Source organism: Saccostrea cucullata, unplaced genomic scaffold (genome assembly GCF_032062105.1).
Source record: "Saccostrea cucullata isolate Sc308-1 unplaced genomic scaffold, CSIRO_AGI_Scuc_v1 ctg27, whole genome shotgun sequence".
In the NCBI taxonomy this organism is placed as follows: domain Eukaryota; kingdom Metazoa; phylum Mollusca; class Bivalvia; order Ostreida; family Ostreidae; genus Saccostrea; species Saccostrea cuccullata.
Window position 1 is genome coordinate 1484938 of NW_026920935.1, and position 18647 is coordinate 1503584.

The following is an 18647-nucleotide window of genomic DNA, read 5'->3' on the forward strand; positions in this document are numbered from 1 at the left end:
ACTTCTATTACTTTAGGAAAAAAAAATTATTGTTGCAAGGTTTGGACAACCCATTCTCTCATTCTAGTTTTGCAGACTTTCCTACTTCTGTAAAACTTGCATATTGCAACATATGTAAGTGCATGTAATTTATGTATTGAAGCTGAACATCATTTGTAAAAGAAATTTGTACGCCATATTCTTTCACTCAAGACATCATATCTGAGATAATCTATAGAAGCTGTTCACTTAGGGTCGCTGTTCGGTTTAATGAACCCTCACCTGTTTAGATGGATGTATTCTATATAGCAGTCGGTAGCAACAAAAAAAATTATGTTCTTCCACAGCAGGGGAGAAATATACAAAAAAACCTTACAAGATTCACAGGTCAGTGCTATACCTATCATGCCCACTACCCCTTCACTTTTATGATTTTAAAACTTTGCAATACACTACCCCAGGATGCTTCCACATAAGTTTCAGCTTTCCTCAATGTTCTTGAGAAGAAGATTTAAAGATTTGTTCTATATATTTCTATGTAAAACTTGGATTCCCTATTGTGACCCTGCCCTACCCCCAGGGGTCATGATTTTAATAATTTAATATCTACACTACCCACAGATGCTTCCATATAAGTTTCAGCTTTCCTGGCCCAGTGGTTCTTGAGAAGAAGATTTTTAAAGATTCGTTGTATATATTTCTATGTAAAACTTGGCAGTCAGGGGTCATGATTTTAACAATTTAATATCTACACTACCCAGGGATGCTTCCATATAAGTTTCAGCATATCCCAGTGCTTGAGAAGAAGATTTTTTAAGATATATATTTTTATGTAAAACTTGGATTTATGATTTTTAAATTTAAAATACACTACCTAAGGATGCTTCCACATTAGTTTCAGCTTTCCTGGCCCAGTGGTTCTTGAGAAGAAGATTTTTAAAGATTTGTTCTATATATTTCTTAAGTAAAACTTTGATTCCCAATTGTGGGTCATGAATTTTACAATTTAAAATCTACACTACCCCAGAATGCTTCCACATAAGTTTCAGCTTTTCTGGCCCAGTGGTTCTTGAGAAGAAGATTTTCGAAGATTTTTCCTATATATTTCTATGTAAAATTTTGATTCCCCAGAATTTCCCCTGGCTCATGATTTGAACAAAATACACTATACCAGGATGCTTCCAGTTTCAGCTTTTCTGCTTCTGAGAAGAAGATTTTCAAAGATTTTTCCTATATATTTCTATGTAAAATTTTGATTCCCCATTGTTTCCCCGGGGGTCATGATTTTCCACATAAGTTTCAGCTTTTCTGCCCCAGTGGTTCTTGAGAAGAAGATTTTCAAAGATTTTTCCTATATATTTCTATGTAAAATTTTGAATTCCCATTGTGACTTGCCCTTCCCCCGGGGGTCATGATTTGAACAATTTAAAATCTACACTATACCAGGATACTTCCACATAAGTTTCAGCTTTTCTGGCCCAGTGGTTCTTGAGAAGAAGCTTTTTTAATGCCCCCACCCTATTTTCGTCTTTTCTTGATTATCTCCCCTTGTGAGGGGACTTGGCCCTTTATTTTAACAATTTAAAATCTTTGTACTAAGTTTGGTCAAAATTGGAGTGGTTTTAATTTCGCAAAATGTTCAGAAAAGCTCAAGCCTTCGGCTCATCATAAAAACCTTACAAGATTCACAGGTCAGTGCAGTATACGAACACAATAACTGCAATAGAATGCAATCAATGCAAGATAACCAGCAGGAACACGTTTCCATTCTATGCCCATATCCGTGTCAATAAAGCAGTCAGGTGTAACGAATGTGATGGGTATATCCCAGTGCTGATATAATAGATTTAAAATTTAATAACAGGGATTTTTTTTGACTACTTAAGTCTTTATTAAAATTCTTGTAAGGAAACTTTTTCCCCATGTGATACTTGAACAGGTATGTTGTCATGATATCAGCTGAAGTACAATCATTAGAATTACATTACAATTTATAGAGTTGGCAACTAAAAGAATTTGCCTGGCTCTTAAAATTTGCACTGCTTCTTATACCGGTATATTTTTTTTGATGAGTAGCCAGCTAAAGTTAAAGAACTCCCTTTGAGACTTGCCCTAACTTTGAAATCTTTATCTGAAATATCCCAATTTGAATATATGTTGCTGCTTATGATGTAGAGGTTGGAAATGGCCTTGAATAGGAAAGAGGAAATAGACCCACTTTTTTCTAAATCAAAATCATTTAGTTGTGTTTGTCAGAAAACACTAAAGATGATGACAAAGATGTAGATGAATTGTTTTAATCATATAAATCACAGACTCTATTTGGCAGTTTCTCTTTGCTCCAGGCAAACAGTTTGTAATGAAATACGTCACAGACATACAATCAACATACTGACATACAGAAATAAAAAACAACAACAAAGCTGTCTATACAATATAGTGGACAAGAAGTGTTCAGATTAATGAATCTTTGTTCAGCAATTAAAATAACATCAGGCTTGAACACTTGAAATAAAATCTGCTCCATGAGCACTCTTGTATAAGACACAAACTACAGAAAACGGTTGGAATATTCTGCTTCTTGAGTTTGGATTTTTTTTTTTGTGAGGGCATCACATCACAGAGAAATATTGCAGAAAATGAAGGACTTGCTCTTCTGTGGGGGGCACCTGTTCACCTCTCCTTTTTCCTGCCTTTTTTGGAGCGCGGGGAGGGGCTGTTTCCAGATGCCCCGACTATGACCTGACTCTGCTCTAGTTCTGTCTGGGACACTTCTGAGGTCTCAGACAGCTTCTGCTGAGCTCCCATGTAAAACATCACATCTCGTAACTGCTCCCTCAACTCCTGAATTTCCTGAAAAACCACAGAAATTGATTTGTTTTCTTTAATAAATCTAAATGTTTATTAAACATAATGTGAAATTAACCCATCAAGATGCATTCTGGCCTAATAGAGTACATGTATATAATGTAAAGTAATCATCATGAAGACTACTGAATGCCTTTTAAATCCTTCCTCGTTTAAATATAATAATAATAATAATGATTGTTTTTATAAAGCGCCTTTCTAGCATAAATGCTTCTCAAAGCGCTTTACAATACAGATTTTGACATTATATTTTATGCATTTGTCTTAAGGATAAAGAATAAAATGACAGAAAAAGACAAGACTTACTTGTTCCTTGTTTTGTGTGACTCTCTATTACTGTGACCTTTTTCTGCTATAGAGACTATAGAGACTAACCTGTTTCTTGTTTTGTGAGAGGTCCTGGATCTGACTTAATATTGTGACCTTTTTCTGCTTTAGAGACTATAGAGAGTTACCTGTTCCTTGTTTTGTGACAGGTCCTGGACCTGATTCTCTAACACTGTGACCTTTTTCTGCTATAGAGACTATAGAGACTTACTTGTTCCTTGTTTTGTGTGACTCTCTATTACTGTGACCTTTTTCTGCTATAGTGACTATAGAGACTTACCTGTTCCTTGTTTTGTGAGAGGTCCTGAACATGACTCTCTAACATTGTGACCTTTTTCTGCTATAGAGACTATAGAGACTTACCTGTTCCTTGTTTTGTGACAGGTCCTGGACCTGATTCTCTAACACTGTGACCTTTTTCTGGTATAGAGACTTACTTGTTCCTTGTTTTGTGTGACTCTCTATTACTGTGACCTTTTTCTGCTATAGTGACTATAGAGACTTACCTGTTCCTTGTTTTGTGAGAGGTCCTGGACCTGACTCTCTAACACTGTGACCTTTTTCTGCTATAGAGACTATAGAGACTTACCTGTTCCTTGTTTTGTGAGAGGTCCTGGACCTGACTCTCTAACACCGTGACCTTTTTCTGCCAGACCTGCTGGTTCTCTAACAGACACTTGTTCATTTGTTTTTCCTCCTGTAGATCCTTCAGAGCCGATGTCAGTCGACTGTGCAGCTGATGGGAAAAATCAAATACAAAGCTTGTTCACATTATCTCTGTTTCTCCCAACCTACTGTTGTTATTTTTAGATCCACTTAACATAAATATAACATTTGTACATCTATTTACAGAGCATGTTTATCATCTTTGTACATTCCTTTTTAAAATTAATTTCATAATAGCAATTCTTCATTGATATCAACTTTGCAACAATGGCTTACTTACATGTGAACACTTTTTTTCCACAGCCTGTTTTTCCTTATTTAAAGCTTGTTGTTCAACTTTTACTCTCTCTAAATCCTCTGTAGCAGCTTTATATTTTACATCCAAGATGTCAGCCTGAAAATATTATTTAATTTAAAAAAAAAGTACTACAGAGATTTTATGGTCTACCATATTTCAAGTAATAATTTTGACCTTGACCTATGAGTTATAAAAAATCTTACTCTTTCTTGGGCACTCTTCTCCACTTGTGCCATTTTCTGCTCAAAATATTTCCGTTGTTGTTCAAGTTGACTTGTCAAGAGATATGTGTACTAAAAAATAAGTATATACAAGATGTTTCAACCAGTACTTGTCAGAAAAATCAACTGAGAATTATTTACCATAATAGCAAAATATATTTTACATAAAAATGTTAAGGCATATTGAATGATTTACTTTTGAATCATATCATTTGGCAAAGATATACTCATACATGTATTCATTCTCAGAAAAAAAACAGCACTACATTTAGAACTTATCTTAATTTGCATGTAAATTTGAAGTTTAGTCAAATTCTATCAGTCAGGGCAACTAGACTGACACCTAGACTGGTTGCTCAAAAATCTGGCTCAATAACTGGTTTTAAACGAGTTAACTTTCTTCAAAATGTGGAGCAACTCGAATCTCGAGTCCATGAGAATCAGAATATCAGGATTAGAATATAAAAAAGTAAAGTTAAAATGTTGGACTCTTCTTACCTCCAACGATAGAGAGTCAGCCTTCCCATCCATTTCTGAGCTTTGCTGGTCCTCCACAGCTACCAGTTTACCATCACCTTTACTCTGAACCAAACGATGAACAAAATTATCCCCAACGTAATCCCACACTCTACTGTTACCTAACTGCATGGCATATGTGTGCTGTGTTTCTTGAAAATGTCTTAAATAGAAGATAACAAATTCTAATAACTTTTATCATTCTCAACTGTTTTTCAACAAAATCACAAAAACTGAATACAGCTTGCCTCTTACTTGTATGCATGTAGGTCAACATATCTTCCACATCCAATGTTCCCACAAACTAAACAAATCCATAAACTCTGCAAGTAATCATATAAATGTATATCTTCAAACAAATTTTAAAATGCAGAATTTATAAGGAAAAAACATGCTTTGCTCTACAGTTAATTCAAAATTCATATAAATACTAAATACTAGTATAAAATTCTAATTTTCAGTATTTAGAGTGATTACTGACCTCCTGGGAGCCACAGGTCATACAGCGTTGGTCAGCTGTTTCCTCGGGGGTCTGGCAGTACCGACAAACTGGACAACTACAATTCACATAAATACAGTCTCACTCGTATTCCTGATTCCCATGCACACTAGGTATTATGAGGACTTTACATGTATACACTGGTAATATGAGGACATCATTAATTAGTTAAATCTCACCTGGTGTCTCCCCACTTTGCCAGACAGTTGACATGAAATGTGTGATTGCACAAAATCGTTAACACTGGGGTGCCATCCACAGATTCATCCTGCAAAAGAACAACTAGCTGACAATTGAGAAGCACTTTTTAATTTACTTTTTTTAACAAAAAAATTATTTGCTCCTTGGGGAGCAAGATATATGATTTGAATTGTTACTCTACTTAAAGAATAATTGGGGTAACTTCTTGTACCATTCTGTCCAGACACACAGGGCAATTAGGAAGCTCTGTCAGACCAGCCACCGGTAAACAAGCTCCCTGAAAATAAAAATCCCAAAATCAGTCTATTTCAAAACACACTGGAAACTAAATTTAATCTAAAAACATTTTTATGCAACATACTCCAGGACACCATCTATAAGAAAATCAAAGACACCAGGTAAATTGATGGACTGTTTTTAAATCAGATAGATCCAGCCTTCTCTCTCATTATTACTGATAATACATGGTAAATTACTGACACATGATGAGTACTTGCTACCTACCTCTGAGTCCTTCATGACTTCCACCTTGGCTACATAGATAAGCTGACAAATGTCTGGTTCTATGGAGTTGAAGGACACATTGTTGTACGTATTAAAGAATTCATCAGCCAGTCTCTGTTTGTGGAACTTTATAAGAACCATATACTGGTTAGGGGTGGAATCTCTGATAATTCTCATGTACTCAATACCCTCACTACAATATAGGATTTCTTTACTCATAAAACAACAGAAAACATGTTTGGTTCAAATTCAAAGTCATGCTTTTCAAACTGAAACTGAACAATCTGTCACTGACAGTCTTGTGTGTCTTACTTACACAACAGGGGCAGTGAATTTAACCAGATCATGGATCGTGTACGCTGCTGGTACTGCTAACATACAAATCAGTTCACTCCTTGGAACTTCATCCTTCAGGGATGTCTTCTTACTGCAAAAAATGTCAACATACTGGGAACATGGATATTTGGGGGTTCTGGTGAGCATATGTTATCTGTACACCACTGAAACCATTTCATTAAAATGCATACATTATAATTATAGTTACAGTGTTTACTTTCTAATTTTAATCTAACAGAAAATACAACATTTTTGAATAATTTTCTCATTATATCACAGATATAATATTTTTATTCATACATCCTGAAAAACTGCTTAATCACGCCGGATATAGTTATATTTCACCGGAAACAGTTATATTGCCCTCCTGAACACAGGTATGTTCCCTCACAGGCAATCATTCTGCATATTAAATACGTCGGGTTCAAAATTCACAGAGGCAGTTGCTAAGCAAACGTAAAAGTTCTGCGAAAATTAAAAATTTGGGACAACGTCTGCGATTTGTTTATTTGAATTCAGAGGAATTAGATAATTTAATTGAGGAGAAAAAATCCTTAAATACAACAAAGGTTATCAACACAAATGTCAGCATACTGAAAACATTCTGAAATGAAACAGGACGGGATATTTCGGAATTATACCCAACATACATGCGTACATACATAGTGTTCAATAAATGTTTGATGATCGATTAGGGTTCAATGTTTAAAAATGTTATATACCATATATTACATGGCTTCATTCTCGCACAGCAATACCAGAATATTTGCCCCTCGGTGACAGGAAAGCCATGGAGTGTTATGTCGCCCGATGCCGAAATTACACTCCAGGGCTTTCCTGTCACCTTGGGGCAAATAATCTGGTATGCTGCCCTCCAAGCCATGTAATAAATGTATAATATATGACCTGTGGACATTGAATAGTTTATAAGACTTACTTGTCTTTGTACAGATGTAAAATCCCACATGTCCTCTCAACCATAGGGTTCCCAGAGAAGAATTGTATTGTGGGAGAATCATGGGGGCTGCCCCTTATCCTCCCCCCACTGTGTGGCCTTTCCCCCCTCTGGCTTGGCATAGGGCTGTCATCGCTATCATCAATAGGCTGGAAACACACCTCCTTTGATGCCGCTTTCTCTCCACTGGAGGTTGACGCATTAGATGTAATGGAGCCTTCCCGAGAAAAGGCACCAATGTCTGGGTTCTTTGATTTAGTCTCTGTATTGTTCTTTTCCATAGGATTCCAGTTTTTTTCCGCTTGGTTATTCATGTCTAAAAGAATAAGGAGCATTTCAAAAACTTGAAAAATGCAACAAACTTATATATCAAGCTCTTAGATTTTATGCTTGAATGTACTTGGCTACTCATTGTAAATATTTCCTTTTTTATTCATATTAAAGTGATGACATTGTCGAATGTCTTTGATAACGTTGTTTATAAATTGACAAACCATTTAAGTAAGTCTCTATTGTCAGATCTGTTAGTATCCTCTCTCCTCTGCACTTCTGAATCAACAGGTCTCGAGAAAAATCCTGTTTAGAGCTGCAAGCTGCCTCGGCGTAACTGGCTTTGTGTTTTGCTGCCTCCCTCTCACCAAGTATTTCAAAATCTGGTGCTAGAGAAATAATGTTTAAGACACCTTACCTAGATACCGACGAATTTCCTTTAGTATGAAAGGTTTGAAGACAGATAAATAAGTGTGGTTAACGTTATACCAAAAAAAAAAAAAATCAGCTATTCATGATAAATACCTCTATACTCTAAATCTGTGGTAAGGGGAAATCCAGTCTCGATTTCGAGTCGTAAGACTACCAAGGATATCGACTCAGACATTGGAAAACATCAGTAAATTTACAAAATTCCCAAATTCAGCATCTTTTTCCGACTTTCGATGATTTCTGTCTTAAGTTTACTTTTCGTACACAAGAGAGTTCCAGTAAATATAAAATTAAGAAACCAACGGTCAGACAAACAATATCCGGATTGATCACAAGCACTTGAATCTTGGATAATATGGTAAACTGGGGTAATTTCAAATAACTTCCAACGACACTATTGTTCTACCGCCTCCCTCCAAGTCATTTTTCAAAATTTAACGTATTCAAATATAGAGATATTCATGTGATTTTTCATAAAATATAGCTTATTAGGAAAATGAGATACAGAACTTCAGTCTATAAGTTTGGTAAATTTTTTTTTTTTTTTTTTTTTCCCTTGAAATCAACGGAAAAAAGGAACATGTTTCTAAAAGCATCTTTCGCCCCACTGAAACAAAAATTTCCTTTCACAGGTACATGGATTATGGAGTTCATCACAAAATTATACCAAAACTTTTTGTGTGTGTGTGCCGCTTTCACAGGGGGCTATGTTACAGACAAAAACAGCAAAAATGTTCATGTCTTTCTGATTTCAATTGACACAACAAATTTAAAATATGTATTTTATTGATATTATACATTTTATACGTATAATCTTACCCATTTCCATTCCTATTTCAACATATGGTATTTTTTTAAAGCCTGAATTTAAAGGATAAATTTTTAACACCCCCCTCCCTCGTGAATAAGAGTTGTAAAAAGAAAAAAAAAATCAATTTACTTTTTCATGCTGCTTTTAAATAAATAAATCAATTACTAATTACACGTAACTATTCTTTATATAATCATCTATGTTTCAATGATAAAATGCATGTGATATTGAATTAGATGAGCGTAAAATGTAGTCGGGAATCGAGATTTAACCAGCATTCGTAGTTCTTTACATTTACAAACATTTTTGCATTTTCAGTAGTACAAAATTATTTACGTTTAAATACTTTTCTTTACTCACTCCTGATCCTGTGAATCTCAGTGTCACACTAACAGTGAAAAGAAAAACATACTGTACTTTGGAAATATGTAAAAAATATATTGTGGGGTTGAATTTTAAATCGTTATTCTCGAATTATGAATTAAGATATAGTGGCCCACAAATTCATGTCCATCATGAATTGTAAAATGTCATATGTATACATATATTTCAGCAATCCTTCATCCACGAAATCAACTCTCATTACTTAAACAAACATAGTCTTTTTTCAAATCATGAAAAAATTGACTGCACGAAAATGTTATTTTACAGTACCTGTTTTTAAAGAATTCTTATATTTATACCCCCACCCCATAATGCCGTATAGCGGGAACTTTTTACGGGGTGTTAATTTTGGTTTATTTTAGCGGTTATGAAGCATTCCTCTAAAATTTTAATCGCTCAGTTGAGGCTCCTAAATTTGCAAGCCTCGACCAAATTTGCACCCTTGCGTATAAGTACTTATTAACGAAAAGAAGTTTACTTTGATCTGTATAACAATGTACTACATGTAACATCTTTCATCTAGTATTAGTTTAATTTACAAAAACTCCTGTGTGAATCGTTATCAAATGTAAATCAAACGTACGGATAACTCATTCAAAATATGAACTTCCTTTCTTTTACAGCGTCATTGAACAGGTGTCTACCAAAAAAAGTTACGCCGAAATTATTGGCATACACGTACCTTTGCTTGTAGTAAATATAAGCTAAGCCAAATGTACCTGCTATACGGTATCAGTCTCTACTTTTTCATACTATGCATTTTTCTTGCTTTAATTTCATTTTTTTTTTATTTCTATCATGTCTCAATTAGCTCACTAGTTTTTCTTTCAGTATGACAGACCTGCCAAGTGACCCGCATTCGGTGGGTCACACCCGCAAAATTGACCTCTCACCCCCACTCATAATGACCCGCGGCGTGTCATTGTTTTCACCCGCAAAATCGATCATCCAAATTTTTTGACCCAATATTAATTAAGCATGTTTGTCTAACAAGAAAGATCTGAAAATTCATCCTAAAATTTCCGATTTGTGTTTTATAAATCAGGATATGAACATCTTGTTTATTCAATGCACACAGATTAGTATCTTTGTTTGCCGAGGTGTTAAAAAAACTGTTAATTAGCCACAGGAAATCACTTCACGCTTGATCGCAGATTGACACAGCTGTACAGGTAATATGCCTGGAGCATTTAGGGGATTATACGTAACCATTTGAAGGGGTATATGCATGGTGAACCACATAGATTTAGAGGTCAATTAAATATCATTTTATTAAAAACAGAAATTAATTAATTAAATACAATGATATGATAAACGTTTTTTTAAAAACGAAAGTAAAAAAACGAAACTACAAAGCATAACTGATAACAACTGATTTTATCAGCTCTCATATATCAGCTGATTTTATCAGCTCTTGTATATTGAAATTATTGTTAAGTGTAGTGGTTAAAAGAAAATGATATTAATTAAGATAAAGCAAAAGGGTCTAACGTGAAGAATATTGAATTCCCCCCCCCCCCTTCCAAAATGTAGTATTGTACGTTGTGTTTCTTTGTTAAATGGCTATGACAAGGGAATACCCACTTGTCAGTCACACCATGACTCTAACGATTTTAAGTTTTTGTTTGGGGTGTTAGGTATCCTTCATAATTTATTTTGTAGTATTTGATTCATTTGATTTTTTTGTGTGTGTTTTAAAATTAATAATAGGAAATTAGATGGCACATATTTCTTACCACCACCCCCTGCAGCAGCAATTTTTCAATATTAATCTTTCAATTTAAATGTCTAATTACAATTTTCTGATTCTGTAATATGTTGAAAATTAATTATTGTAGAATCTAACAAATGTTTCCCAGAAACTTTTTAAATTTTTAAAACTTTGCAAAAATTCTATTGAACTAAAAGTATCTGAATCTTACTATCAATCTGAAAGTGTTCTTATACAAGCAATTTTAAGTAACCTGTCCTAAGTAAAAATTAAGTCTGCAATAAAATATAACATATACATGCATGTGTTTGACTGTTTGCATTGATGCCTAAAAATTAGGGAGCATTTTGTTACTCAAACCTCAACAAAAATGTCGCCGCGCGCTATGACCCAACATTTCAATTCTGAATGTTGGGTCATGACCCCCCACAGCATCAATTTTGGTTGGCAGGTCTGATGTTGAAAATTAATTATTGTAGAATCTAACAAATGTTTCCCAGAAACTTTTTAAATTTTTAATTTGCAAAAATTCTATTGAACTAAAAGTATCTGAATCTTACTATCAATCTGAAAGTGTTCTTATACAAGCAATTTTAAGTAACCTGTCCTAAGTAAAAATTAAGTCTGCAATAAAATATAACATATACATGCATGTGTTTGACTGTTTGCATTGATGCCTAAAAATTAGGGAGCATTTTGTTACTCAAACCTCAACAAAAATGTCGCCGCGCGCTATGACCCAACATTTCAATTCTGAATGTTGGGTCATGACCCCCCACAGCATCAATTTTGGTTGGCAGGTCTGGTATGATAATATCTTGATGTCTTTACCTTTTTTTTAGTTCATTATCCCTGTGGATATTATCTGTTGTCTATTATGCTCTCTACCCGTGGTTGACTGACCACTGCATTCAGTAATGGTTTTTTTTAAAATACAAGATGAAAGAACAGTACCAAAAACACCCCCTCCTCGACCGTGTCTCTGTCAAACTTGAAAAATCAGCAAGTAAACCCAAGTTTTCCAAGAATTAATTGTTAGGAATAATGACTAATATATAAAATGGAGTACTCTTTTCTTTATTAGATCTATGTTAATAAATGATATTGTATAAATGAAAAAAAAAGTATAAAAACCACAACAAAACAGATACACAACAAAAAAGACATGTAAAACAAGTTAAAACAAACAATATAGATGAAGGTAACATGTAGCACACTTTTGTAGAGTGAACAGCGGCAAGAAAGTTCCAACACAGTTGATATATATGGCAATCAAACTCAAGCAGTGGCAAGGTTTTATATTAAAGCATCAGGGGAAAAAAATCCACTCTTACACTGATTAAAAAAAGTTATATTTGCAAAAACTCTTGAAAATAAATCAATAAAGCAGTTCTCTTCAAATGATATAAGTTCTGAAGATTCTTACAACTCTCTCAACTCAAAATACTTGGGATGTACATATTAAAGGTTCTTTATGTGCAAAATATAAATAAGATTTTTAAAAAATCTACAGTAAAACAATACAAAAAATAAATTCAGATCATTAAAGTGCATGTCTGATATTTGGCACTGTGAAATATAACTAAATACTGTGTATAATAAATTATGCTGGAATTATAACATTTCTAATGAATACTGACTGTATCAAGTGGCAAGTGTATTATGCAAGTTATCCTTTAGTCTACAGTATAAGTTCTATATTGAACACATTAGTTACTTTTTGATCATGATCTTAATACTTGTGGATTATTTAAGTGTAAATACCATTGGTCCTCTATTAACTAGATTGTAATGTATACATAAACATGCTTGAAGTAAAACCAGAATTCCTTGTAAACAAAACAGACATCACAATTTAAAGCACTTAATAAGTTAATGAGTACGCCAACACTGGTAAACAAGTGTGTAGGTGCTGTATTTCTGAGTTTCATGATAAAAACTGAGGACAAAAAAGATTTTCAGGAAGGCAGGATATTTTTGACGGCATGAGAAGCTTCGATGACAGTCTGGGCCACAGGACGTCGAATTCGCGGGTCGGTTACTGGGACATTCAATCTGCAAATAAAACAAACACTTAGGACAAAGATATTTATAAGAAATTTTTAAAAATCAAAATTTGAGGAAAAAATTAAATTGCAGAAAAATCATCCATCTTTTTCAAATTTTTTTTTAAAAACCTGAACAAAAAAAACCTATATGTTGAAAACAAGATGATAGAATTCTACAGCATCTATGAAGAAGATTTCTTTGACTTGTGTTGACTTACTTGACATTTGTCTTGTTGTTGACAATGAAGAGTGGGTTGACTTGTGAGAGGATTTCGTCGTTGACTGAGATTCCATCTAAGTACTGTTTAAGTAGGGTCCTCAGTTGTTGGTTTTCCACCATCAGACCCTGTTTCTCCTTGTCTAAAGCTAACTTATCCAGGCCAACTTTGTTATACCTCTTCCAGAAATTTTCCAGAGCACTGTACTCATGCATCACCTGAAAAAGAATTCCATTTTTTCTTATTTTATACCTAAGATGAGTGTATGTATTTTTTTATCAAATGATGTAGTTTGATACTAGTTATAACACACCCAATAAATGAGTCACAGAATTTAATGTTGTAGCATTTATTTGAAGCTACCGGAACTGCTTCAATCATAAGAAAATTGTCACTTAATGATTTACAGACTTACAGACACTAGTTCCTCATTTGGTTTCTCCAAAATAGCAGTATTCACATCATTTTGTTCCTCCTGTGTCAAAGATGAGGCATAAAATGGAAGAACTTTTTCTTCCTCTGTCTCAAATTTACGGCTCATCTCACCCAATTTTATTATACATTGTAACTGTAAGATAAAACATGTAAGAAACTTCAGTTTATATATAAGTATTAAACTACATTCATAATGGACATGTGCTCTGCATGCTATAATTGTACGAAGGTGTCACCTTTTCTATACGTCTTTTCAGTTCTTTAATGGCCGAGTTACTCTCCAGGGTAAGCTTAGTGAGCTTGTCTCTCTCTCCATCTCTCATCTTATTCATCTGGGATTTTAAATGCTGGAAATGTGCCAACATCTTCTCTCTTTCCTAAAAAGATATAATTTTTAACAATGACATTATCCTTCAGGTAGATCTCTCTAAAGATGGTAGTTAATTTACCATGCCTATAGTTTTATATATAAGAGTTTAACACAATTAAGTTTATTCTTTCTAAAGATAATAGCAGGGACCTATATACTTAGAGTAGTATATAGGTCCCTGATAATAATTAGTTTGCCATGACAGTTTTATGTGAAAGATTTAAAATTCAAGCATAAGTTTATATCTTGTTTTTGTTAAAGTACCAGTTACATATAAAATACATGTACTAACCTCTTTCAGCTGACGATTTCTTTCCTCACACTCCTTGGCATTTGATGCCATTTTTGATTTCAGCTGAGAAATTTGTTCCTAAAGAAAGAACACAAACCTATCAAACAATTCTACTTTAAATGTATTCACACAATTCATTATAATTTATATTTTTAATAAACAATTTTAAAAAATCAACGCACTGAAATGCGAGTGAGTTTCCTCATCTGAGCGTCTATTTCTTGAGCTGAATCATCGTCCTTGGCTTTGAGTTCCTCGAATGCGAGCTTACGATCCTGGTTGTTTTCCTGATACATTTTGAGAGCATTACTGAACTCCTTCCAGTAAAACTCCAGTTTATCCTGCAAAGTGTGGTGGAGACCATGCTTCTCTTCCATGTGCTATAATGAATGAAAACAGAGATTTACGTGCACATGTTTTATGTCTCACAGATGTTTTCAATGAAATTCAACTGAATGAATTGAAATAGATATTTTATTGTACTGGTTCTGTACTTATAAGCCTGTTTTAAAACTCATTATTTAAACATGTAGAATGCTTCAAAATATTGATATGTATACATATGGAAGAATATTGACGCCATGCAGTCAAGCAGATACTTTATCTCTGATTTCTACCTTGTTTCTGATTTCGTCTGTCATGTTCTAAACTTGACTTATCTCCTTATTTCTGATTCTCACTGATATGCCCAAAAATTATCTCTTACCTGATTTCATTTGTTGTGTGCTATGAGTTATCTACCTTATTTCTGATCTCATTTATCATGTGAAGAGTTATCTACCTTATTTCTGATTTCACCTGTCATGAGTTATATATCTACATTGTTTCTGATTTTATTTGTTGTGAAACCTGAGTTATCTACCTTATTTCTGATCTCATTTGCTGTATGATATGAGTTATTTACCTTATTTCTGATTTAATTTATCATGTGACTGAGATATCTACCTTATTCTGATTTCATCTGTCATGTGACGAGTTATCTACCTTGTTTCTGATTTTATTTACGTGACATGAGTTATCTACCTTGTTTTTGATTTCATCTGTCATGTGACATGAGTTATTTTCCTTATTTCTGATTTTATCTGTCATGAGTTATCTATCTTGTTTCTGATTTTATCTGTCATGAGTTATCTACCTTATTTCTGATTTCATCTGTCATGAGTTATCTACCTTATTTCTGATTTCATCTGTCATGAGTTATCTACCTTATTTCTGATTTCATCTGTCATGAGTTATCTACCTTATTTCTGATTTCATCTGTCATGAGTTATCTACCTTATTTCTGATGTCATCTGTCATGAGTTATCTACCTTATTTCTGATTTCATCTGTCATGCTCTGGAATTCCGACTTTGCCTCATTCTCTCTGTCCTGGAAGTTCTGTTCCATGGCAAACAAGATGTCTGCTACATCATTCATCTCCACATCATGCTGATCAATCATAATGGCGCGCTCTGTGTCAAACTCCTCGCGGATTACTTCCAGCTCTTCCTCATACTCGTGCTGTAGACTGTTAATCCTCAGTTTCTGTTGATCTATGTATAAAAAATGTAGACACATAAGACTTACGTATACTGTACAGCAGGAAATTAACTCGCGGAGTTAATATTCGCTATATTCGCGGAAAAAGAAATTCCGCGAAATCAACATATAGTGAATAATTCTTGAAAAGATTTATAAGGGTAAACTGAAATTTTATTATCATCTGTGATTAGATGTAGACTGTCATTATAATTATGAGAGTGTATACAAACACGTAGTTGTTGGTGTTTTGTAAAGCTTATTAATTTCTATAGCTAACGATTACGGTAGTTTGCCATCTAGTAAACGTGCAATGTAATTAACAAGCTTGTATAATTTCACCCGTGTGTATCACTCAGTCATTACCTTTAATCAAGGCACTTGCGAAGTAAACAGGGTAATTATAAAGACAATTAATTAATTTCAATTATATGATTAAAAGTTCAACAATTTGACTACTATATATTTTTTTATTTGGCCTCGGAAATAAAAAATATTCTGAATGCGTAACATTATTTTGACTTCAAATCGGGATCAGTCCGGTGTTTCGTTATTATTTAATCGGGCTCAAAATTGACACAATATATAGACTTGCCTCTCCTGTCTGATATGCGCTATATACAAGAACAGACTTTCGTAAGATAGAGACTGAAAATAAAGGTTCACACAATATATACCTAAAGAAAAATGCTTGCAAGTACTGTTAAAAAAATGTATGGTTTTTTCCTTTCCGCTAATACACACGACCGCGATTTGCTGAAAATTGAACAAATCGCGATCTTTTCCGACCGCGATTTTAACCTGCTATACAGTATTGTTCGATTTGTTTTTGTTGTAAACTTTATTCCAACATTCGTGCATACCCTTTTGTTATTTTGCTTGTAGAATAAGTGATAGTTTTCAAATGAGTGCATTTACATAAAATGACTTTAAACTTTGAAAGATCAATGTGTGTTTTGTAGTCCAATGTATTTTTAAATGGATATGGTAGTACAGTCATGTAAAATTCCATTATATCAAGATATTTCTCAGCTAATAGTTGATAAATGAATTTCCATTTTAACAATGGTGTGCTGAAATACAACACTGTTTACAAACCAATGAGACTGTCAACATTTTGTAGATGAGCTCTCAGTGACATAGAGTATTGTTCATCAGCCTCCTGTAAATCCTTCGCTAGAGATTTAATGGTGGCATCCTTCCTGTCTACGATTCTCTCAAATGTCTGACTGAGAATCTCCAGGTCTTTTTTCAGTTCTTTGGACTTGTTTTCTCTCATGATGTTCCTCCATTGATGGTTCAGCTTATTGATGTTGAACTTTGTTGCTCTCTCCTCTTTGGCCAATTTATCCTTTTAAAGCAATAATATATTTTATGATATGGATACAAAAAAAATGTACAGTACAATTTAATCTAATTACTCTCCATTCTTTATCTATTTTAGTTTGTTCACAATTTCATGAATCATACTATCTTTTTTTTTTTTAAATTCTTACTTTTAAAAACTGTGTTAACATATCTTCCTTCTTCTTTTTCAGTTCTTCTTCTGCTAGGTTTTTCTGTTCTTCATAAGCCATTCTTTCTTCCTCTGTCATTTTGGCAAGTTTGCCAGACTTCTTTCCCTTCTTTTTAGGTCCCATAGTTGCTTATGTCAAAATAAAACCTTTCTCTGAAAAATAAAAAGTGTGCAATAAATCATTCTGACAGTGAACTTAACAATTTGATTTCATAATATACCGGTATGATCAAAGCCAGGTACATTTTTTTTTTACAGCTGAATCTTAGTACTGTCATGGATTTAATTGGTAACAATATAACTGTTACACGTAAAACACATGAACTTAGCAAGAAGATGTGTCCTATTAGGTACACATGCAGATGTGTAATTGTTCGATCGAACTGTTTATTACCATGCATAACTTATTTGCACCTTATTAGGTATGCAATGGTTTAGGCCGTGGAAATTGGCCTGGGTTGCTCAGTTGATAGAACATCTGAATATAGATGCAGGGGTCCTGAGTTGAATTTTCGGTACAGCCATTTTGGTGCCGTTGACAACTACTGGACTTGCAGGTGAAAGTTCTGCCAGGGGGCATGGGCTAATAAGACCTTCGATTGTGTCTTTGAGGACAAAGACAATTTAAGGAGGGAGGAATGTATTGGTTTGGCCTGTGGATATCGACCTGGGTAGCTTAGTTATATAGTAGAGCACTATATATAATCTCAGCGAGATAGAGACTAAAATTTTGGTCTGATGTACAAAAATTTTAGTCTCTACCCATCTCGCTGAGATTAGTAGAGCACCTGACTAGTAATGCAGGCATCTTGGGTTCAATTCCCAGTCCAGCCATACATTTTTTTCTTTTCTTGTTACAGGTAAAACTCTTGGCATATATTAAAGTTGCACTAGTTGTTGTACATCACTTATATTCATATTTCAAACTTAATCTGTTTATAATTTAAAAATCACAATCGTCTTGAACCAAGCACAGGTACTTGGGTCTTGATAAACTTAATAAATATGTAGATCTACACCTATTTTTACATATTACGCCCAAATTTCCTCTGCCTCAGTTAAGAAATGCTTAATTGTTCATAAGTTTCAAAATATAGTTACAAAAACTCAAATTAAAAAAAGATCAAAATGTGTGTTCGCATGTTTTCAAGAAAACCAAATTCCTTTAAAGCAAAGATCATCACGTTATTAGAAGCATCACTACCTCAACAGCAAAGAAAAAATCCCGTTTTCCCAAACACCATGGATACAAGTACACAAGGGCACTAAA

The 18647-nt window shown here is 34.0% G+C and overlaps 2 protein-coding genes across 4 annotated transcripts; both read right to left on the reverse strand.

Annotated features, from left to right (window-relative positions):
- Positions 1 to 2255: 2255 nt before the first annotated feature.
- Positions 2256 to 8309, reverse strand: LOC134258760 (BRCA1-associated protein-like). Of its 2 annotated transcripts, none has more exons than XM_062741341.1 (14): positions 8166 to 8309; positions 7865 to 8029; positions 7353 to 7671; positions 6396 to 6506; positions 6080 to 6272; positions 5787 to 5852; positions 5554 to 5642; positions 5357 to 5432; positions 5131 to 5198; positions 4858 to 5038; positions 4342 to 4431; positions 4121 to 4234; positions 3764 to 3910; positions 2256 to 2832 (listed from the first exon to the last, which is right to left on the reverse strand). In XM_062741341.1, the coding sequence occupies exons 1-14, from the start codon at positions 8245 to 8247 to the stop codon at positions 2653 to 2655; spliced, it is 1881 nt and encodes a 626-aa protein (XP_062597325.1). In that variant the 5' UTR covers positions 8248 to 8309; the 3' UTR covers positions 2256 to 2652. The 2 variants fall into 2 exon arrangements, with proteins under 2 accessions (XP_062597325.1, XP_062597324.1); XM_062741340.1 differs by having other exon boundaries at positions 7353 to 7686.
- Positions 8310 to 12034: 3725 nt separating this feature from the next.
- Positions 12035 to 18626, reverse strand: LOC134258761 (dynein regulatory complex subunit 2-like). Of its 2 annotated transcripts, XM_062741343.1 has the most exons (10): positions 18582 to 18626; positions 17358 to 17530; positions 16960 to 17212; positions 15652 to 15875; positions 14524 to 14721; positions 14342 to 14419; positions 13916 to 14056; positions 13660 to 13812; positions 13245 to 13462; positions 12035 to 13033 (listed from the first exon to the last, which is right to left on the reverse strand). In XM_062741343.1, the coding sequence occupies exons 2-10, from the start codon at positions 17499 to 17501 to the stop codon at positions 12937 to 12939; spliced, it is 1506 nt and encodes a 501-aa protein (XP_062597327.1). In that variant the 5' UTR covers positions 17502 to 17530; positions 18582 to 18626; the 3' UTR covers positions 12035 to 12936. The 2 variants fall into 2 exon arrangements, with proteins under 2 accessions (XP_062597327.1, XP_062597326.1); XM_062741342.1 differs by lacking the exon at positions 18582 to 18626 and having other exon boundaries at positions 17358 to 17539.
- Positions 18627 to 18647: the final 21 nt, after the last annotated feature.